General features: G+C 37.1%; 1 protein-coding gene across 9 annotated transcripts in view; it reads right to left on the bottom strand.

Annotated features, from left to right (window-relative positions):
• MINDY3 (MINDY lysine 48 deubiquitinase 3) overlaps positions 1-18,671 on the bottom strand; it is an 82,584-nt gene extending 63,913 nt beyond the window's left edge. For 6 of the 9 annotated variants that reach the window (XR_014817890.1, XR_299132.4, XR_014817891.1 and 3 more), the window contains exons 1-4: positions 18,365-18,671; positions 6,399-6,478; positions 2,659-2,719; positions 784-957 (exon numbers count right to left, since the gene is read on the bottom strand). Coding sequence is in view for 2 of the 9 variants with exons in the window: in XM_003130735.7 (XP_003130783.1) it covers positions 784-957; positions 2,659-2,719; positions 6,399-6,478; positions 18,365-18,458 (409 nt within the window). In the remaining 7 variants the exon portion in view is untranslated. The remainder of the gene's footprint in view (positions 1-783; positions 958-2,658; positions 2,720-6,398; positions 6,479-18,364) is intronic. The other 3 variants (XR_014817888.1, XM_005656813.4, XM_021064831.2) reach the window with 1 other exon arrangement.
• Between the last annotated feature and the right edge of the window lie 1,506 nt (positions 18,672-20,177).

Below are 20,177 nucleotides of genomic sequence, written 5' to 3'. Positions count from 1 at the left end.
ACATATCGGACTTGGAACTACTAATTATCAAAAGCCACCTAAAAGTAAGATAATTCCTGAAAAGAAAACCAGAAAAGCAACTCTTTTTATCTAGCTTCTGTGCCACCAGAAGTCTCCACTTTACTAGTTCATTCTGGCAGGTTTTTGCTCAATTACCAAAGAATTTTCAAATACTAAAAGACCACAGATTATATAATTTCTGTAAGTAAGAATAACTGTTATTTATTTTATTTTAAAGATAAATCTTCTATTTATGAAAGCTTAAGGAAGGAAAAATTAAAATTCACAATTAAAACCACCTTAAAATAATTCATATATAGTAACAATGTCCAAAAAGTACAGGAGGAAAAGAAATGTGTCATGAAGAAAAATGTCTCCATCTTTGCTTTAGAAAGCAACTAAAGATACCAAACAAACAAAACAACCCTCTTTTTCCCAACACCAAAGAAAACATTAAGGTATTTGAAACTAAAGACTATAGAAATACGTTCTTTAAGCTTTCTAAATGAGAGTTCAAAAGCTCAAAAGGGACTGTCATTAAGCAGAAATTAACTAGAATTTTTTTCTAAGTTTAGGAGATGCAAAAATAAATGTAATATCCTCCAGAAATTAAAATAATCGAAAGGGAAATGAAAAACTAACAAAACTCATGAATTAAGCTTAGGCTAAAAAAAAAGAGAGACCTTATAAAAAAATTTAAATCTTTTTTACTTTAAAAATTTCAATAGTTTCAGTAAAACAAACGTACAAGAAATTATTTCAGGAAATAAAAGTGTATCTTACAAGAATGTTCCACTTGGCAACTAGACTGTGCAGGACTCCCAGAAATACTAGCAGTTTCCTCAGTTGTTTTTCCTCTTAACCATGAAACCAAGCAGTATGATCCAGAGTTGTCACAACAAGCACTTTCTAAAATATCACATAAGGTATGACAAAGGAGTTCCTTCCGCTCTTCCTCTAAAAATAACCAAAGTATAAGTTATAATGGTTTTCTTTGGGGAAAAAAATCCTGTCATAAATAACAATATTAAGAATGCGTTAACTGAATAATGAAAATCAAGTAATTTTAGCGGAGAAAAATCCAACAACTGATCTTAAATTAGAGGTTAGATAAACAACGTGCTTGAGGGTTAAAATGTCACCTCTATTAAATATTTCCATTAATGAGAAAAAAGATCCTGGAAAATGCAGGATTAATCAGAAGAAAGGATATGCTATATGAAATAACCTGATATTAATCTAATCATCCCCTTTTTAGGCTGCAAATGGAGCATTTAAACCATGAGGATTCCTTTTTTGTAGAACCAGGCACAATGTAAGAGCCTGCTGAGACCTCTGTTTTTCCACTTTCTGAGTTAGTCTCATGTCTTTGATCTCCCTGTCCCACAGGGGTGAGAATAATGAGATCCTAAACTGTCAGCACACACAATGTCACAATACATTCCATTAGCGGAGGCCACTGCGGTTATGCTTCATAATGCAGACACTACTGACGCTGTACTGCAGTGATCAGAGCATTAGATGTTTACGGAAAATAGTACAAAAGCTCAGTTTCTTCTTGAACCTTAGCCACCCTCCCCCTTTCAAACAGTATTAATCTCTAGAAGTAGTCCTACTCCCTGACAAACAAAGGGGCAAAGAGGTATATACATCTGATGTAAAATTTTATGCTACAGGGAGGTTTCTCTCTCCCCTGATAGATTTAAAGTTCTAAAGGCAGGACCTGTGCCATTCACTTGATAGCCACTAGAGCATTTACGGCATTTATGACAATGCTACATAAATTTTTTATCAACATGAATATATTTCTATGCAAGAAATACTATAAATATTACTAATTATAATGACCATGTTAATAGCATCTTTTGAATAGTTTCTTCTCTACTGAAATTTATTTTGCATTTCAGCCTATTCATTAATTACAAACACATGACAGTGACGCTTTAACTCTTAATCCACTAGTAGATTCTATGTGCATGGTTTGGAGTGGAGGCTGTTTTGCCCTTCCATACAAAACTGTGATTATAATACATCCTCCCTTCTTCCAGCAGTTATTGTGAGTTTGCATAAAATCATGCTAAGTGAAGGAAATATCTTTGTAAACTGTCAAGAGGAATGCAAATGTTTATTATTAGCAGATAGCACATATAGCTCTCAGACTTAATCACACTGCAGAAGCCATGACAGCTTGATTTATGATTTAATTCAGAATTACCTGCAGTATTATTTGAATTGTGTAAGGCATTATATTAAAAGATGCAAGAATACAAAGATAATCCTGAGTTTTCACTCAAAGCTAAATAAGGTAAAACAAACATAAATGGCCGTTCCTTATGGCATCATATTGTTGAACAAACAGTTCAGGGAAATGAAATAAAGGCTTTTCCCCTTAGTTTTTACAATATCGTGCCTTATACCTCTTGGCTAGGAAAACCAAATTTGGAAATGCACCTCTTAAATTCTGGAGTCGTCCATGAAACTTTCTGAAACATTTAAAAAGTAAACCTCAGCAAAAAAAAAGAAAAAAAAAAATAACCCATTGATAGCTTACTTTTTAAAGATAGACAATGTCAACTAAAATACTGCCGATAAATGCTGCATGGATCATTTCTACAACAGAAAATGGAGCAAAAGTTGATAAAAAGACAGCTATCATACCTGGGCACTCCCTCCAAGAAGACTTCTCAGAAGAAAACAGGAGCTTCTTCAAAAGAAATGCCTTTATACAATTAAAGCGATAATTATTAGAACGCATTAAAAACAGCTGTATCATTCTTTTATTTTAAAATGCAAAAAAAAAAAAGTAAGATGTCCCTCCTTTCTGATCTTTTGACTACTGTTACGCAAATCTCAAATGTTTTCCCTTCACAGTCAACAGTAAATGAGCATAATTACTTATTCAAAATATACTACTACAAACATGATACTAACGCCATACAATTCTTCCTTTTTTATAATACATATTTTCTGGCAAATAGAAGAACTGACTCAGAAAAAGAACCACATAACTGGAAAATTAAGTAAGTTTACTGCTCCATTCACAGAATAAAGGCCCTATAGACCAGGAAAAAGCCTTCATTTCTCTTTGATTCCATGGGGAAAAGAAACCTAAATATCAAAGTGATTCTGCTCTACTAGCTCTGATTTGTGACACAACTATATCACTATGTATGTGGGCCATCACTTTATTATAAGGAGCTCCTAACTTTCTGGTTTAACTCAAAAAGCTTTAAGATTCCAAAGAAAAGTAAACTGGTTTCTAACCTTTCCTTAAGTGAGCCAACTATGTTGCAATAGTGACTTAGTTCAGTGTATAACAGTGTTTCCTTCTCAAACTGTAGCTCAAGGGCTATTTGCATCCCAGTCAACTGACTTGTTTATTTCAAAGGCAGAGTCTATTGTATCTCTAGGGGGCAGAGTCCAGAAAAAGGTTACTATGGTGATTCTTACTTTAAAAAAGTTTCAAACAGTAGTATACAGATAAGAAGACTGCTGGATAGACTTCCAATGGAATCCTGGTTCCATTACTTTATTAACTAAGCATAGTAATAGCACAAACTTTAAAAGGTTGCAGTGAGGATTGTATGAGATAATCTATTAATACACTTAGCACAGTACCTGGCACCTAATAAGCAATGAATTTAAAGTATTTAAAGAAAAAGAATAACATTTTATAATATTCTCATTGAAATAAAATCTTACAAAAACTACAACTTCCTCCAAATAAAGAAAATCATAAAATCGAGTAAAATAACTACATCACAAATTTTGGAAAGGTGAGGTGGGACATCCATTGTTTCACCACTAATATAACCACTGTTAGCATTTTGATATACGTCCTTCTAGACTTTCTTTCATGGCAATTTTAAATTTTAAATGAGGCACAAAATGGGTATGTGATTGGCTTCCATTTTTCTGTTTTCCCACACATTTCCTACCTAGAACTCTTAATGTCTAAATGCGTATCAAGCTATTAAAATTTTCTTAAACACTATTCCATGTTTAAACTACATTACAGTACATGAGGTTGTTTGCAATTTTTTAAAAACTGCTATAAAGATAAAACATCTGGACTTGCTCTAAAAAAATGCTTTTTCTTGAAAACAACCTTTTCAATATTAAGGATTATTTATTTAGGAGAGATTCACAGAAGTACAATCATTGCATCAAAGAATATGCATTACTATTATTATTACTGTGCCAAATTTTCTCCCTAACTCAAACTGCAAATTTATACTAATAGAGATACCTGAATGTGCCAGCATCATCCTACCCTTATAGGCAACAGTGATTATTTTATATCTAAGTTTAGAAAGAGTAAGCAATAGAACAGAGCTACAGTTTTATTTGTACTTTCTTGGATTCCTAGTGAGATTAGACATTCTGATTCTTTGGTTGTCTAGCATCATTCCACCTGTGATGGCTGCATATACTTGCCCATTTCACCTCTGAGGTTTAGGGTTTTTCTAACCAATTTGTACAAGTTCTTCATATAAGAAAGATTCATTTGTTGTTAACATTATCACAGTATTTTTCTGGGCTTGGGACTCATCCTTTCTATTAGACAGCTGATGATACATTATTTTTAGCTTTCTGAGGTTGAACATTAAATTAAGAATACACTTGGTATAAAGTATGAGATGACTTAAATTCATTTTTTCCCTTGAAGTTATCAACCATTCATATCAGTGACATTTACTAAACTACATTTTATTCAACTTCTGATTTGCATGGTTCATGATTAATTCTTGGTAAATTATTTTACGTAATGTGGTCTACCATTGTATTATCTATTTCGTTCCATGATATGCCTCTTCTTCTAGCAAAAAGTGTCATGTTCTAGTTTTTATAGTTTAAAAAAGTTTAGTATCTGGACTTGCTCATTTCCCTTCCTTACTCATAGTAATTTAGTTTTGTCTTTACACTGAAACATTACTATAGACAATTCTTCTATGATTGAAAACATTTTTGTGACTATGACACTAAGGTCCTACTTCAAAGATGCATCAGGATTGTGAACATTACAATTATCCTTTGTCACATAGCAACTCCTCTTGCAAAAATAACTATCATTTTGGAAATTTACTGAAGTTTATAAAACATGAAACTCCTGTGGTTTACCTTGCATTTATATAGTCACAGACTTGCAATATAGACCGCAGGGTACTATTACAGCCCAAAAGGGGCAGTGTTAATATAATCTAACTTGCATATGGACAGGATGAAGAATTTTCAAGTTCAGATAGTAATAGTCCTACTAGCACCCAAAATCTGCCTAAGTTATGCAACATAACAGCTCTAGTAAGTATTCTTAGTTAAACTTTATTTTTTATAGTATGTAATTGCCAAGCAAAACGCAAATATTCCAAATTTTCTTTTTTTTAATAATTCTACTAATAAAAAAAGATTATCAACTTTACTCTCTAAAGAAGAAATAATTATCTATAGAAGACATATTTTAGAATCAACCATAAAGGGGAATTTTTTTCTACTTCATACATTTTAAATTTAATAATGTAAATGTATGGAGTATAAGGTTTGGAAGACAGATTTACTTTGCAGCTAACAGTTCAGGAATGCATTCTTCATGCCCAATGAATAATAAATATCGCATTAAATATGTATTTTCAAAATGTGCTGATTAAAACAAACAATAAATTCAAGGTTCTTTTTATAACAGTTCTGAAGTTACACTGCTGTTTAGACATTGTAAATATTAAAGCAAACTGAAAATTCAATTCTCCATTTTAATAACGTAATGGTTTATAGCAAATTAGCCTTTGAATTTCAAAAAATGCAACACATCAGAATCAAATACATGTAGTGAGATTAACCCTATCTTTCATGCAAAGGAAAAAAAGTCTGCTTTTTATTTTGGGAATTGTTTGAAATCAGTGGCTACTAATTTTATTTTAAAGATCAAAAGCTAGAGCCTACAACAGTATATACTATCAACATATTTTAAAAATTGATAAAGTTTTAGGCCATGAAAATGTTAACTCATCTTTAACATTCTATAAAAATCATTTTTATAGACAAGACAAATGTAAATAGTACCAACTGCTATGGCGTAACTATCTTTGGCATAAAAATGTTATTACTCCACTGAATCACCGTGTAAGAAAGATGTCATGATCATTACTTCTAAATTCTCTCAAAGTCTGGGAACACATATTACGTTTTCTCAAAAATGAAGACAGCCACAAGCCACTGTTGTGTAACCTACTCATGTTCTGAATTCATTTTTATTTTGGATATTTAAAGCAATTTGTATGAACAGACGTTAAGAGGTAACTGATCATGCCTCATGATTACATAGAGTACAGGTATCAGAAAACAAAAAGTATGAAACGTTTGAACACGTCCCTCTAAGGAGTTGGTAAAGTAGTCTATGTTACCTGAACAGGTGCAATAACAGCACAGGGGCCACCTTCAAACTGTTCTAATGCAGATCCCTCTGATTCACTAAACACAAACCCTAAAAACGAAAGCAAGTAGTAAAGATTAAAAACATAATTCAAGTAGAAGCTAAAAGACTTGTTAAAGTACTTTGCTTTGAGAAAGATCACTCATCATAACAGCAAAATATCTTCCAAGTTGGTCACATGCAGTGGTTCTTAACTTTTGAGGGGATCAAGGAACACTTTGGAAAAAGATATGGCTCCCTACCAAATGCACACAAACACACACATATACACGTACACACACATGATTCAGCACTCAGGGACCTAAGTGGACCAGAGAGAAAGTGTGGACTTCAGTAAAAGGACACTAAATCTGATTTTAAATAATTTACTGGAAGGAAGACTAGACAGTCTACCCACAAATTTATACAGAATTTTTAGGACCCTTTTCAGAGAGTATCTTTTATAGTTTCAATCTCCCTGGACCCCAGTCTACCTTGTTTTAAAATGATCACTTCCAACTCCAACATGCTAGGAATATGTCAAATTTCACTAATGGTTATAATTCAGTCATCCATACCACAAGCACTTAATGACATCAGATACCACACCAAGCATTTAGGATATATGAATGAAAAAGTCCCTGGTCTGGAGAAGCCGACAGTTCAGGTGAAGAGAGATATATGAACGCATAATTACTAAAATCAATAAATGTTACAACAGAAGCATGAAGAGAGTGTTGTGAATACAGAAAAGCTTGACTATGCCTAAGTCACAACAGACTTTGAGGCTGACCTTGAATAGAAATTTACCAGAGAGGCAAGGGGTGGAGAATGACTTTCAGGTAAAGAAAACACGTTTATTAAAGGAAAAAGATTTGGTAAGAGCAGGACAAATTTACGGATCAGAGGGAGGTTTAACGCAGCTGAAGAGCAGGATGGGGGGGCAAGAGGGGTGCGGTGGGTAGGGGAAGATGGTAAATGGGAGGAGGGAAAGCAGACAGACTGGGAAGGGCCACACTAAGACAAGTGCTAATTAAAATAGTAAGAGTCATACTGGCCTTTGTTTTGTTTTGTTTTTTCTTTTCCTTTTTAAAGGACCAGAATGGGGAAGAAACTGTTTTAACAGACCTATAGAGATGGTGCCAAACTAATAAAAGTAACATTTGTGTGGAGAGAAGACGCTATATCCAAAGAGTATTTTTACGGCAAAAATTAAGATTTGATGAGTATGTGCAATTGGGGCAAAGGCTCTGTAAAAAAGAAACTTGAGCTGACTATGCAGTTTCTAGCTCGAGACACTAGGTGACAGCAAGTGAGATAAGAAATAGAATGGAGGATCCCATTCCATCCCATCTCCTCTCTCTTTACACTTCAATCATATTTAGATTCTACCAAAAGGTCCTTGGTATTGACCCAGAGGAGTGAAAAGTTATGTCCACATACAAAAACCTGCACACATTGCTTATTATACTTTTATTCACAATTGCCAAAACTTGGAAGAAGCCAAGATATCTTCCAGGAGATGAATGGATAAATAGTATATGTAGACAATGGAATATTATTGAGCTTTTAAAAGATATTAGGTTGCAAGCTGTGAAAAAACATGGAGGACCCTTAATTACATATTACTAAATGAAAAAAAAAACTATCTGAAAAGGCTACATAACCATATGATTCCAACTATATGACATTCTGGAAAAGGCAAACTTTGTAGACAGTAAAAAGATCAGGAGCTGCCAAGGAGCAGGGAGTAGGGGGAGTGGTGAATACATAGAGCAGAGAGGATTTTTAGGGCAGTTAAAATATTCTATGATATTATAATGATGGATTCATACCCTTGCGCCTTTGTCAAGACCTGTGGGATGTACAACACGAAGAATGAAAACTATGGACTTTGGGTGATAATGATGGGTCAATGCAGGTTCATCAATTGTAACAACTGTACCACTCTGGTTGAAGTACATGATAATAGGGGAGGCTGTGCCTATTATGGGAACAAGAAGTATGTGGGAAATCTTTGTACCTTGCCCACAATTTTGCTATGAACCTAAAATTTTTCTAAAAAGTAAAATCTTGATTTAAAAAAAAAAAAAAAAAAAAAAATCCCTGGACCATAAAAAAAAAAAAAAAAAAAAAAAAAAAAAATCCACCCAAACTCCAAACCTACTCTCTCAAGGACCCAGTTGTCTACATACACTATCTCAGTTTCCTTACCTTCCAATTTACTCAACCCACAATTATCTGGTTTTCAACCCGTGACTACATCAAACTCATTCTCACCAGATAGCCTATTTCTCAAGTCTTTTCTTACTGAACTTCCTAGAGAATCACCTGAAATGCTGACCACTGATACCTGAAAAACGTTTCGCCCTTGTTTTAGTGGTCCATCTTGTGCCAAATTTTCCTTTTCTGTTTCTTCTCATTGAGCAACTCCTTCTACATGCTTAACGCTCCTCAGGTCTTGGCTTTAGAATCTTGTTTCTTTTATTCTACATGTTCTCCCTGGGTAATTCACCTACTTCCAAGGTTTCCATTATAATTCCCAAACAGAGCCCAGATGAGAACTCCAGCCACAGACAGAATCCAAATTCTCTAACATGGTCGGTAAGGTCTGGTTTCTGCCTCTGTCTCCTACCTCATCCTTTGCCACTCTCTCTCTCTTTAGCCTCCACACATGTAGAACTTCTTTCGGGTCCTCAGACACCCATTTCCTCTCCAGTTTCTTATCTTTGAACAAGCTGTTGCTCCCTCCTCTTGAAACTTGCTAACCCATCCTCTGAAAAAATTCTGACTTATCTTTAAGGTTTCACTTTGTCAAGGTAATGGTCCTCTGGTTCAAGGCCCTCAGACTTTGTATCTGCTCATTTCTAGCCCACCTTCAGGATGAAATCACCATCATCTTTCACTGAGAAATACTGTTAAAGAGTTTCCAACCACATCCCCCCTTCTATCCACATCCCAACCTCCACCCCACCCCTTATCTATTCACCATAGAGTTACCTGAAAAATATTTTAGAAATTGAAATCAGTTTCTGTCCAAGTCTGCTTAAAACACTTCAACGGCTTCTAACTGCAATCACAATAAAATTCAAACTCCTTTTCAGGCCTTTTCATGGCCTGTATCATCGATCAACCCCACCTTCCCCCAGTTCACTCTTCCCTTCCTCATCTATAGCGATCTTAGGCCTTTAGAACATCCCACAGTCTTTTACCTGGGGCCTTGATGCTTGCTGTCCCCTTTGCATGAAATGCTCTTTTTCCTTCTTTCATCACACAGCTGAATCCTTCTCATTATTAAAGACTTAGTTTAGGTATTAACTCCTCAGAGAGATATTTCCAGATAAGTCTAAGTAAGTAGATCTTTCCTATCATCCCCCAGCACAACCAGTACTTATTATCATCTCTATTTATATTATTGTTCACTTATTGTCTTGTGTTATAGGTACCTTGCTTATTATATTTGCCGCTGTTTTCATAATATGTTATATAATTAATGCTTAATAAAGGCTTGCTGAAGCTTTAGGAGGGAATATAATGCAGGTGTTTATTTCTAATTTCAGTCTCAAAAATATGAATCAACAATTTGGTTAAAAAAAAAAAAAAAGATGTCAGGAGCTTAAGGCAGAGGTTAGGATTGGAGAAAGCAACTTTAATCATCTTAACCATGGCAGTTAAAGTGAATGAGAACATGTAGAACAAAAATAATGAGGCTGGTGCATTTTGAACCTGGTGCATTAAAAAGTGACCAGAGGCCAAGTTAGCAAAGGAGAGTGATGAAGAATTGAAAGGTAAAACACAGTCACCTGTTACAAATGCTGCTGAGTGGAATAAAAACATAAATAAAAATACTGGATTAAGCATATCACTGGGAATATGAAAAAAAGAAATTCAGGGACTTCCTGCTGTGGCTCAGTATAATAAACCCAACTAGTATCTATGAAGATGTGCATTTGACCCCTGGCCTTGCACACTGGGTTAAGGATATGGCGTTGCCATGAGCTGTGGTGCAGGTCGAAGACGTGGCTCAGATCCCGCATTGCTGTGGCTGTGGTGTAGGCTGGCAACTGCAGCTCTGATTGGACCCCTTGCCTGGGAACTTCCATGTGCCATACATGCGACCTTAAAAAGCAAAAAAAAAAAAAAAAAAAATCAGAATGCTAGGGAGAGCAGCCAAATTCAGAATACAAGAAGAAGGAGAGGGAGTTCCCATTGCGGCACAGCAGAAATGAATCCAACTAGTATCCATGAGGACACAGCTTCAATTCTTGGCCTTGATCAGTGGGTTGGGGGTCCAGCATTGCCATGAGCTGTAGTATAGGTTGCAGACGTGGCTCAGATCTGGCGTTGCTATGGCTGTGGCTGTGGTGTAGGCTGGCAGCTGCAGCTCTGATTTGACCCCTAACCTGGGAACCTCCATATGCCTCGGGTGCAGTCCTAAAAACAAAAGCAAAAATAAATAAATAAATAAATAAATAAATAAATAGGAGGAGGAGAAATGCAAACTACTTGTTAAATAAGTGACGGGAAAAAAGATGACAGATTGAAGGATAGTTATAAAGAATTATTATTTTACAGACTAAAGGGCATGAGTTTTTAAGAAGGAAAAAGAGTGGTGAAATGGTAAAGAGAACAGTTTAAGGACTAAGGACTCCAAGTCTTGCAAGAACTGAGTGTGGTGTGGTGGTGGCAGACTGGGTAAGGTAGGTTCAAAGTGTGGCCCACAGACCCCTAGAAGTTCTAGAGACCTTTGAAGGAACTTGCTAGAGGTTAAAATTATTTTAATTATAATACTAAGACGTTATTTGTCCTTTTCACTGTGTTGACATTTACAGTGATGGTATAAAAGGATGAGCGGGTTACGCTGCTGGTGCCTGAGTACACGTCAAGGCAGTGACATTAAACTGTGACAGCAGTCACTACATAAGGAAGCACACTATTCACTCTCAAACACACAGAAAAAACTGATGTACCTTAAGAAAGTCTTTACTGATGTTAGTTTTATTAAATCTTGACCTTGATACAATATTCTTGAAAAAAACTGTCTGTGCCACAAAATGGAAACTACCCAGAAAGCATCTCCGCTACATGTCTAGTATGATGACTGACAGCTGTCTCAAAGAAAAGCACATGTAATCTTCCAAATTGTGAGCTGAATTAATGGCTTTTCTGTGGAGCGCTATTTTTGCTTTGAAGAGCTAGTAACAAACTATGATCATTCAGACTTTTTCTCAGAACTGAATGACGTCTAAGCCTGGTACTTCAAGGAGAACAACTGACAGTATTTTTGCCAGTGATAACATTTCAAGTTTTCAAGTAAAAACTAAAATTCTGGAAAACTTGTGTCCAGTACTGTGAGTTTGACAACTTCTCAATACTTCAAGTTTTCTTCTGACAAGATCAGTGAGATAGCAATAAATGTGACTTTTGATATTGTATAATGAAATGTGTTAACATCTGGAAACTCTGCATAAGCCAGCAGATAACTTCCAAATAACTAGTGCATGCTGTTAGAAACGAATGCATCAGAGTTCCCGTTGTGGCTCAGCAGGTTAAGAATTCAATGTCTCTGTGAGGGTTTAATCCCTGGCCTCCCCCTGTGGGTTAAGGATCCGGCGCTGCCCAAGTTGTGGCATAGGTCACGGATGAGCTCAGATCTGGCATTCCTGACCCCTGGTTCAGGAACTTCCATTTGCTGCAGGTGTGGCTGTAAAAAGAAAAAAAGAAATTAATGTCTGGGTAAAAGATCTACTCCAAGTACTAACCAATGGATTTTAATTTAACAGAACACAAAAAGTTCATTGATGTGGCTTCAGAATCCACACTGCAACTAAACTCTGAGTTACTACCACTTGTCAAGTTTTGGTGTAGTATCAAAGAATATCCACAATTATCTGAAAAGGCTATTACACTACTTTACCAACTTGCATATCTGTGTGAAGGTGGATTTTCTGCACACACTTCAACCAAAACAACATCTTATAACAGACTGAATGGAGAAACAATGGGAGAATCTTGTCTTCTCATGAGATAGACATTTAAGAAAATTTTTAAAATGTAAAATAGTGCCACAGGTCTCATTAATTTTAAAAAATTTTGAAAAATACGAAGTCTTTAATAATTTTTAAGAGTATAATGGGGTTCTGAATTTAAAAAACTTGAGACGGAAATCTTAGCAGCCTCCTAAGTTAAAAATATAGGCCAAGAGGAAGTGAAGAAATATTACTGATTGAGATCAAGGAGAACTGAGGTGGGTAGAAAATTGAGGAGAATGTTAATTCCAAAAAACATAAGAAAAGGAGACAGGATAAAGAGCTAAGAGAATATTGACGGTTCAGCTAAGATTTAATTACTCCATTTGTATGGAAGCTGATCACAATTTTCTCCAGCAATACACAACAGCTTGGGCACAGAGGCTAAATTTAGGACAGGATGGGACAATTTTTTTTTTTTTTTTTTGCTTTTTAGGGTCGCACCTGCATTATGTGGAAGTTCCCAGGCTAGGAGTTGAACTGAAGCTGCAGCTGCAGGCCTCAAGATCCAAGCCACACTGGCTGCCTACACCACAGCTACAGCAACACTGGATCCTTAACCCACTGCACCACAGTGGGAACTTGGGATAGGATAAATTTAATAAGGACAACTGAAAACTAAGGGTGCTGGTTATCACATCAAGACAATCAAATCTGAGATGCAACCTAGAAACAAGAGGTGAAGCCAAGGGGCCTCCACTCTTTGTTCACCTCTTTTCCTGCTGAGAAGAAGCAAAGGGTTACTGCTGTTAGGCCTAAGAGCAGAGCTGAAACTGGGCTCTTCCAAACTTTCAGGGTTGTGATAAACATGTATCTGTAATGGATTCTGGCCTTCCTTAAAATTACTAGTAATGTAAATCACTTTTCCAAATCCATGGATAGGGACTTTTAGTTTGAAATGTATTATGGTGAACTACTTTTATACATTAGAGATAAAAACACCACAGAGAGAATTTTATGCAGATCTGCTTTATGCCAAATTCTGTTTAATTACAATATACATGTGTCAATGTGTTATTTGATAATGAACAAAGGCTACTGGAGCTTAAAATGAAATAAAGTCAGATAAATGGAAATTAACTATTTTATCCTAAAACAGCAGGACTATGCCAAGTAGGCATCTCCTCCATAATACGGTTTCACTTGAGGTCGAATTTTTTAGGATATAAGTTTTCTTACCAAGTGTTCTCATATTCATATTATTTCCTAGTTTCAAGAGGAATTAGCATCACAAAATGGATGTTTTCTTTCTGATGAGATCCGAAATTGGCCATCTAAAGCATCTGATCCTAAATACAGATTCTTTATCACATTCCACAGCACTAGAAACACAGAAGTCTGTCTCAGTTTTATAGCTTATAACTAATTTAAACCTGAGCCACGAACCTCTTTGCAATTTTCCAGTCATTTATTTTCATGACTTATTTGCATTATTCCAACCAGTTTGACAACTACCACCTCCATAGTTCTAACCTTCCATATAAACAAAAGGCCATAGAAAGACAATGTCATTACAAGTTAGATAGTATTGGTTGAATGGAATCTGAACTATGCCTTAGTTTTCTCATCTATAAAAAGGAGGATAACTACATTAATCCTTTGCTATCTTTGCGGGTTGTTGCAAGGATTAAGCAAGATTTTCAAAACTATAAAGCATAATACAAATATTTGACATTAAGATACTTTGAACTAAAAAATAAGTCATATTTATAATGTATTTAAAGTATCAAGTTAAGCTTGTCATGTAAGTTTATAAATTATGAGTTTAAAAATTTGGGTTTTAGGTGAGTTATGATTTAGGTAGGTTGGGGAAAGGAAAATCTGTATTTGAAAATACAAGGCTCCCAACAACAAAAATCTCTGAAATAATATGATCCACAATATTAACTTACCTTCACTTTGGAAGACAAATGAATGACACCGGTGTTTGAGTTTAATAGTTCGGTAAAATGTTAAATCACATTATAATAAACATCATACTTTCAGACTTTAATCCCAACATTTTAACTCCTAAATACATTTTATACTTTATCCCTCGCTTTTTCCAAAGTTATTTGGAATCCCCTCTTTTCCGTATTACATAAAAATTGTCCTATACCAAAAGTCCAAGACTCTAATTTCAACCAACTATATCTCCCTCCCCACCTCCATCCCAAAACACACTCAACTGCTCTGACCAGCAAAACTGGGTTTCTCTTCTGACTAATCTTTTGGTGAAACAACGTAAGAAAGTAAGAAAAGGGACAGGAAAAAAGGAAAAAATGGCTTCTCGGAGTTTATAATTTAGATCCGGGTTTGGCTTGTTTTTTAACTGCAGTTTTGGAACACAGCCACACCCATATTATCTAGGGCTGCTTTTGCTGCAATAGCAGAGTATTAAGACAGAGACAATAAAGGCACAGTCCCTTTACAGAAAACATTTGCCAAACCTTGGCCAGACAATCGATACTGACAAGAAAACAAATTCTCAATTAAGTCAAAACGTGTGCATTACAGTAAGATGACTCTTATCTTAGTTCTGCTGGGATGCAGTCAACACAACCACTCCCTACCACCTCCACTACTACCATCCTGGGTTTAAGGCATCTTTTACCCCCAATCACTGCACTTGTCTCTCATTTGGTCGTGCTGTCTCACTCAATACTCTAGAGTCTATCTTCAAATTTAGGACAATCCTTTAAAAACTTGTCATGTCCTGTCTCTCCTTTGCTTCATACCTTCCAAAGATCTCTCTGTTTCATTCAGAATAAAAACCAAAGTCCTTACAATCGCCCCTAAATGTTTATATGATTTGGGCCGTATTATTTCTTATAATGTCTTCATTACTGTCCCCTTCTCTCATTCCCTCTCCAGCCAAACCACCTCTTTCCTGTTACTTGAAAAAAGCCATAAACAATCTGCATTAAGTCTTTTCTAATGGCCATCCTATCTGCCTAGAACACTCTTCACACATCTGCATGATGCAGTTATTTCAAGTGTTAGGCCCGTCCAGGTTACTTTACCCTAAAACTCCCTATTTCTTTACCTTCTAACTATCACATATACTTAATTTATATTATATTATTGTTTATTTGTCTTCCCTCCCACCATACCAAGTCTAAGCCTAGAACAGTATCTAGTTTGTGAGAAGAAGGGAGAAGGACAGCTAAATGGTGCTTACAAAGAAGGAATGAGAAAATACAAGCTTTTCTTGAAAAAGTATTATAGGCAATTGAGCAGGAGGGAAGCGAGCCAGAAGTAGGGAGTAAAGTTCCAAGTTAAGCAAAACAACTTCAAATCTTTAAATTATGTGACTTATTACCTTCAAAATATAAACTGGCAGAAAACAAAAAATATCCTTCTTTTTTTAAGAGTAAGTATTTGCAGAAGAGAATTATCTACAACTGCCAACTGAATTTAAAACAAACAAAAACTATGTGCCACTTCTGCAGCTTACTGCTTTAATATATTATCTAAAACTACCCATACAAGAGAGAAGGAAAAACTCCCAACTCCTGCAGCTGTTTAACATATCAAAGGAATTTAACATGACCAGTCAGTTTCATAAATGGAACACCCCTGGACACAGTTCTATAAATATTCACCCCAAACACCTTACACTTATAACTCGCTTCCATGCCGAAAGACTACTGAGATTATAGCTGTCAATTCAAAGAATAGCTATAGACCATGAAATAAAGCCAAAGCTGATGTCACATTATAAATGCAGTAAGGCAAAGCTCAGCAAAGCACTGCTGTGTGCCAATTCCCACAATCTCCAAATCACTGCCACAGCAGTGTTCAGCAACGGTTTCTGCCTCTCAGATTGAACAAATGAATACAAAGTCAACAGAAGCAAATAAATAACAACATCCCGCTGATTCAGAAGTGATAACTTAAAGATACATACTTGGTTGCCTTAAAATCATGATCAATTTAAGAGCTTGAAGAATTACATAGCCACAATATAACTGCATTCTCTGAAAGAGCAAATAAATAAATAAATAACCTTTTATTTTGAAATGGTACTGATTGAATGAATCTTCTTAAGGAAACTCTCTACGACTAAAAGGTGGCTAGTGCATTCTAACATGTCATTATAAAGTTCTATTTAGTGATTATCCATCAAATAAACAATTTCTTGCAATTGTCAGGGCATGGCCAGAGAGTGATCTTTGCCTTGGTCTAAACACTTTTTAAATTAAGCTACCATTTTCTGAGTGTTGACTCCATGTCAGATATTGCGCTAAGTGCCTCAAGTATTTACCTGCCTTTAATCCCCACAACAACCCTGCAAGATTGGCTCTACTATTATCTGCACTCTCCAAAGAAGGAAACTGAGGCTTACATAAATTTAAAAAAAAAAGCTTGAACCTAGAACCCAAGTATGCCTCTCCCAAAGCCTGCTCTTAGTCATTATTAGAACTGCTTCTCCGAATTCTCCCTGAATCTGCACAACAGTATTAAAATAAATGAGGCCTAGTATCTCCTTCTTCTGTGTTGTCTTATTAACTAATTAACAAGAAGTAAAACTTCTCAATCTTTCACAGCTTTGTGTACTTTAGGGCTGTTGACTATTAAAAGAAATAAGACAAAAAGTACATTTTCAAATAAAATCTGCCAATGTGGATGTCCAAGGTTTCAGAACATATTAGCGACAATTAAATGTGTAAAAGGAGCCAAACTAATTACATGGGGAGTTTAGAAACACAAAGGAAAATAACGAAGACAGAGTTTGTTTTAGGAGCTGGGAGAGGTGAAATTCGCTCCCAGTTCTGTCCATTTGGGTGACTTTGGTCTGCTCATTTAGCCGTCGCAACTTGTTTTTCTCATCTTCCAAACGAGAGTAATGGACTAAATAACCTAATTGGCTGTGATACATTATGATTTTAATTTTATCAGCTCTTAGAAGTATCTGGGAGGGAAAAAGGGATTACTTATCCTGAATTTTCGTTAATAAATACACATTATGAAGTTAGATTTACTATGCTAAATTTCCCCCAAATCCTTTGAAAATAGGCATTTTCTCAATAAATATTGTAATATTTTAATAGTAGTATTAATTGCCCATTATTTACTGCCTTGTGATGTTTTACATTCATACATTACCCATCTTTCTGACTCCAAAGGCTCTGCTCTTAACCTCACCACAGTCTTTTTTTAAGTCACCTTAACTAATGTGTCTGCTGTGTTTTAATATTAAAACTTACGAGTCACGGATGATTACGAGCATTAAGTGCCCAGGGCAGAGCCTCAGACAACGCTGAAATTCAATAAGTAGTATTTTAAATTTCACTATTATTTGTATTAATAAAACTTATATAACTCAAAATCCTGTGGGGGCAATTAAATCGGCAGGAATTTCTAATGATCCCCCTTCCTTTTAATTGCAAGATACTAAACCACCTCAAAACCAGGGATACTTTGGGTCAAGAGAACCCTATGCAGCAGCAACATTTTACTTATGCACCGAGTACCACGCCTAACCAAAATACGAACAAAATCGCTTTTCGCAGTTAACTATCGTCGACTTTGAGATGGCCTTCCCTCTCTCCAAAATAAAACCAAACGCCAGTAACACGAAGCCCTGTTAGGGAGGTAAGGATCCAGGCGGCCAGAACACTTCTGGAGAGACACCGGGGCACTCGGCACACCTTCAGGGTCACACCCTGCAGCCCAACAACCAGCCCTTCTCTTGTCCACCCGAAAGGCAGCCCAGGAAGTGGGAGAGGCTCTTTGGATATTTAGTGCCCAGCTGGAACCATTCTCCCACTCAACCTCTCCCCTCAAGGCTGGCAGGGCGTTTCTAGGAAGTCCAGGTTCCGAGCTGAGCGAGGTAATTGGGACAGAGTACGGGGCACGCGAGGGGGCTGGCGCGAGAGGCTTCACGGCTCGACTCTCGCCGGGCAAAAGGAAGCGGCGACTGGACCTGCGAGTCCAGCCAGGGTACCTTGAGTCCAGCGGCAGAAGATGGTGTCAGAGAGTCCAGGGCTGCTCTTGGTGCCCCACACCAGCTCCATCAGCTCTTTAGTCAGTTCGGACATGATCGGGTGCCGGCGAGCGGGTGTTGGCTTTCAGGACTCCTGCCCCGGCACATGGGGAAGGGGCGGATTCCGAGACAGGAGTGGCGGGACGGCGGGCGGCAAAGGAGCTGGAAGGTTTAGCCCCGAGGAAGGCGAAAGAAGAGCGCTCCTCTTGCAGGGACAGCGCCTGTCAAGCCGGGTCGGAGCTGCAGCAGAGTTTCCCGTACCGGAAGTACTGAGGCCGCTTCCGGCTCCGCTTTCGCTCCCGCCCCTACAGCCGGAGGGCCGGGCGTCACCTCCCCGGAAGCGGAAGTGGGGGCAGAATGCGCTGAGGACCTGCGGAGGCTACTGGCCTCTCTGAACTTAGTGCCCGACCGGCTGGACCGGTGGCTGCCTTTGTATTGGCAGGAGCACCGCGTCCCATGGGCGCTGGCATATTTCTACCATCCTGGAAAACTCCATTCTCACTGCACTGCTTTGAGCTTGTCTGGAGGCACCGAGGCCCAAGCCCAGGGGCTCGCTCAGAACAGAGCCTCCACCTTAAAATTCTGAAATCTGAATTATTCCAAACTGCAGCTTTAAGGTGATGGTTGAGTCTCCGCAAGAAAACGGCCGTGTCTGTGTAGAGAACCATGATAAATTGAAGGCTATCAGCCTCTTGATAAATCGTATAAGTCAAACCAGCTGTTAACATAACCAGAGACTGTGGTGCATCATGCCTTAGAAATGTCTCTGCAGAATTACAAAGGCATTTATATGAAAACAGATTCCAAGCTGCTTGTTTGTAAAAGGTAGAGCAGTTTCATCTACAAGTTTCAATGCTGTAGGGTGTGTGGGCAACACCTGAACTAAAGACCAGGTTTTAATCATTTACGGGCATTCAATTACATTTCGTTTGGGTAAAAACTTAGGTTTATGATGCTCAAGAAGAGAACTTATTCTGGCTGAGCTTTGAATTTAAAACTAAAAGGCATTTAATCTGATGAATTACTGTCATGTAGAAAATACGAGGGTTTGCTAATTTATACTTTATTTTCAACTTAAGCAGCCTTTGCTGTAGTTAAAAGGAATTGTTCAAAGAGCTTCAACCATATCCATAGTCTTCCTTCTAATTGTTAGTCCCTTTGGAATATCCTTTATCCTGTTTCAAACCAAATCTTACCCATTTTTCAAGACCTAGTACACATGGCATTTTGTAATAGAGCTTTCCCCAGTCATTACAATATAAAGGAAAATTTTTATCTTCTGAAATTTTGTAGCACCTTATCTGTAACTTGCTTATGATAATTATCATCACTTCTATTTACAAAGAATTATTTATCCTTCTCCTGGGATACACATTTATGAAAGCCAAGGTCTCATCTTATTCATAGTACCTGCTAAAGAGCCATAACTTAGCTAGATTTCAATAAGTATTAGCTGACAGAATGAAATTTACCTTTAATGGAACTTAAGAATTCACTATTGGAGTTCCCGTCGTGGCGCAGGGGTTAACGAATCCGACTAGGAACCATGAGGTTGCGGTTTTGATCCCTGCCCTTGCTCAGTGGGTTAATGTTCCCGCGTTGCCGTGAGCTGTGGTGTAGGTCGCAGACGTGGCTCCGATCCCGCTTTGCTGTGGCTCTGGCTTAGGCCGGCTGCTACCCCTAGCCTGGGAACCTCCATATGCCATGGGAGCGGCCCAAGAAATAGCAAAAAGACAAAAAAAAAAAAAAAAAAAGAAAGAGTTCACTATCTTTC

The sequence above is a fragment of the Sus scrofa genome, chromosome 10, assembly GCF_054392235.1.
Source record: "Sus scrofa isolate SSC_HxYL_T2T_F1_AM1 chromosome 10, Sscrofa_HxYL_maternal_Yorkshire_Landrace_v2.0, whole genome shotgun sequence".
In the NCBI taxonomy this organism is placed as follows: Eukaryota; Metazoa; Chordata; class Mammalia; order Artiodactyla; family Suidae; genus Sus; species Sus scrofa.
Note: the sequence above shows the minus strand (reverse complement) of the source record. Positions and strands in the feature narration are given on the sequence as shown.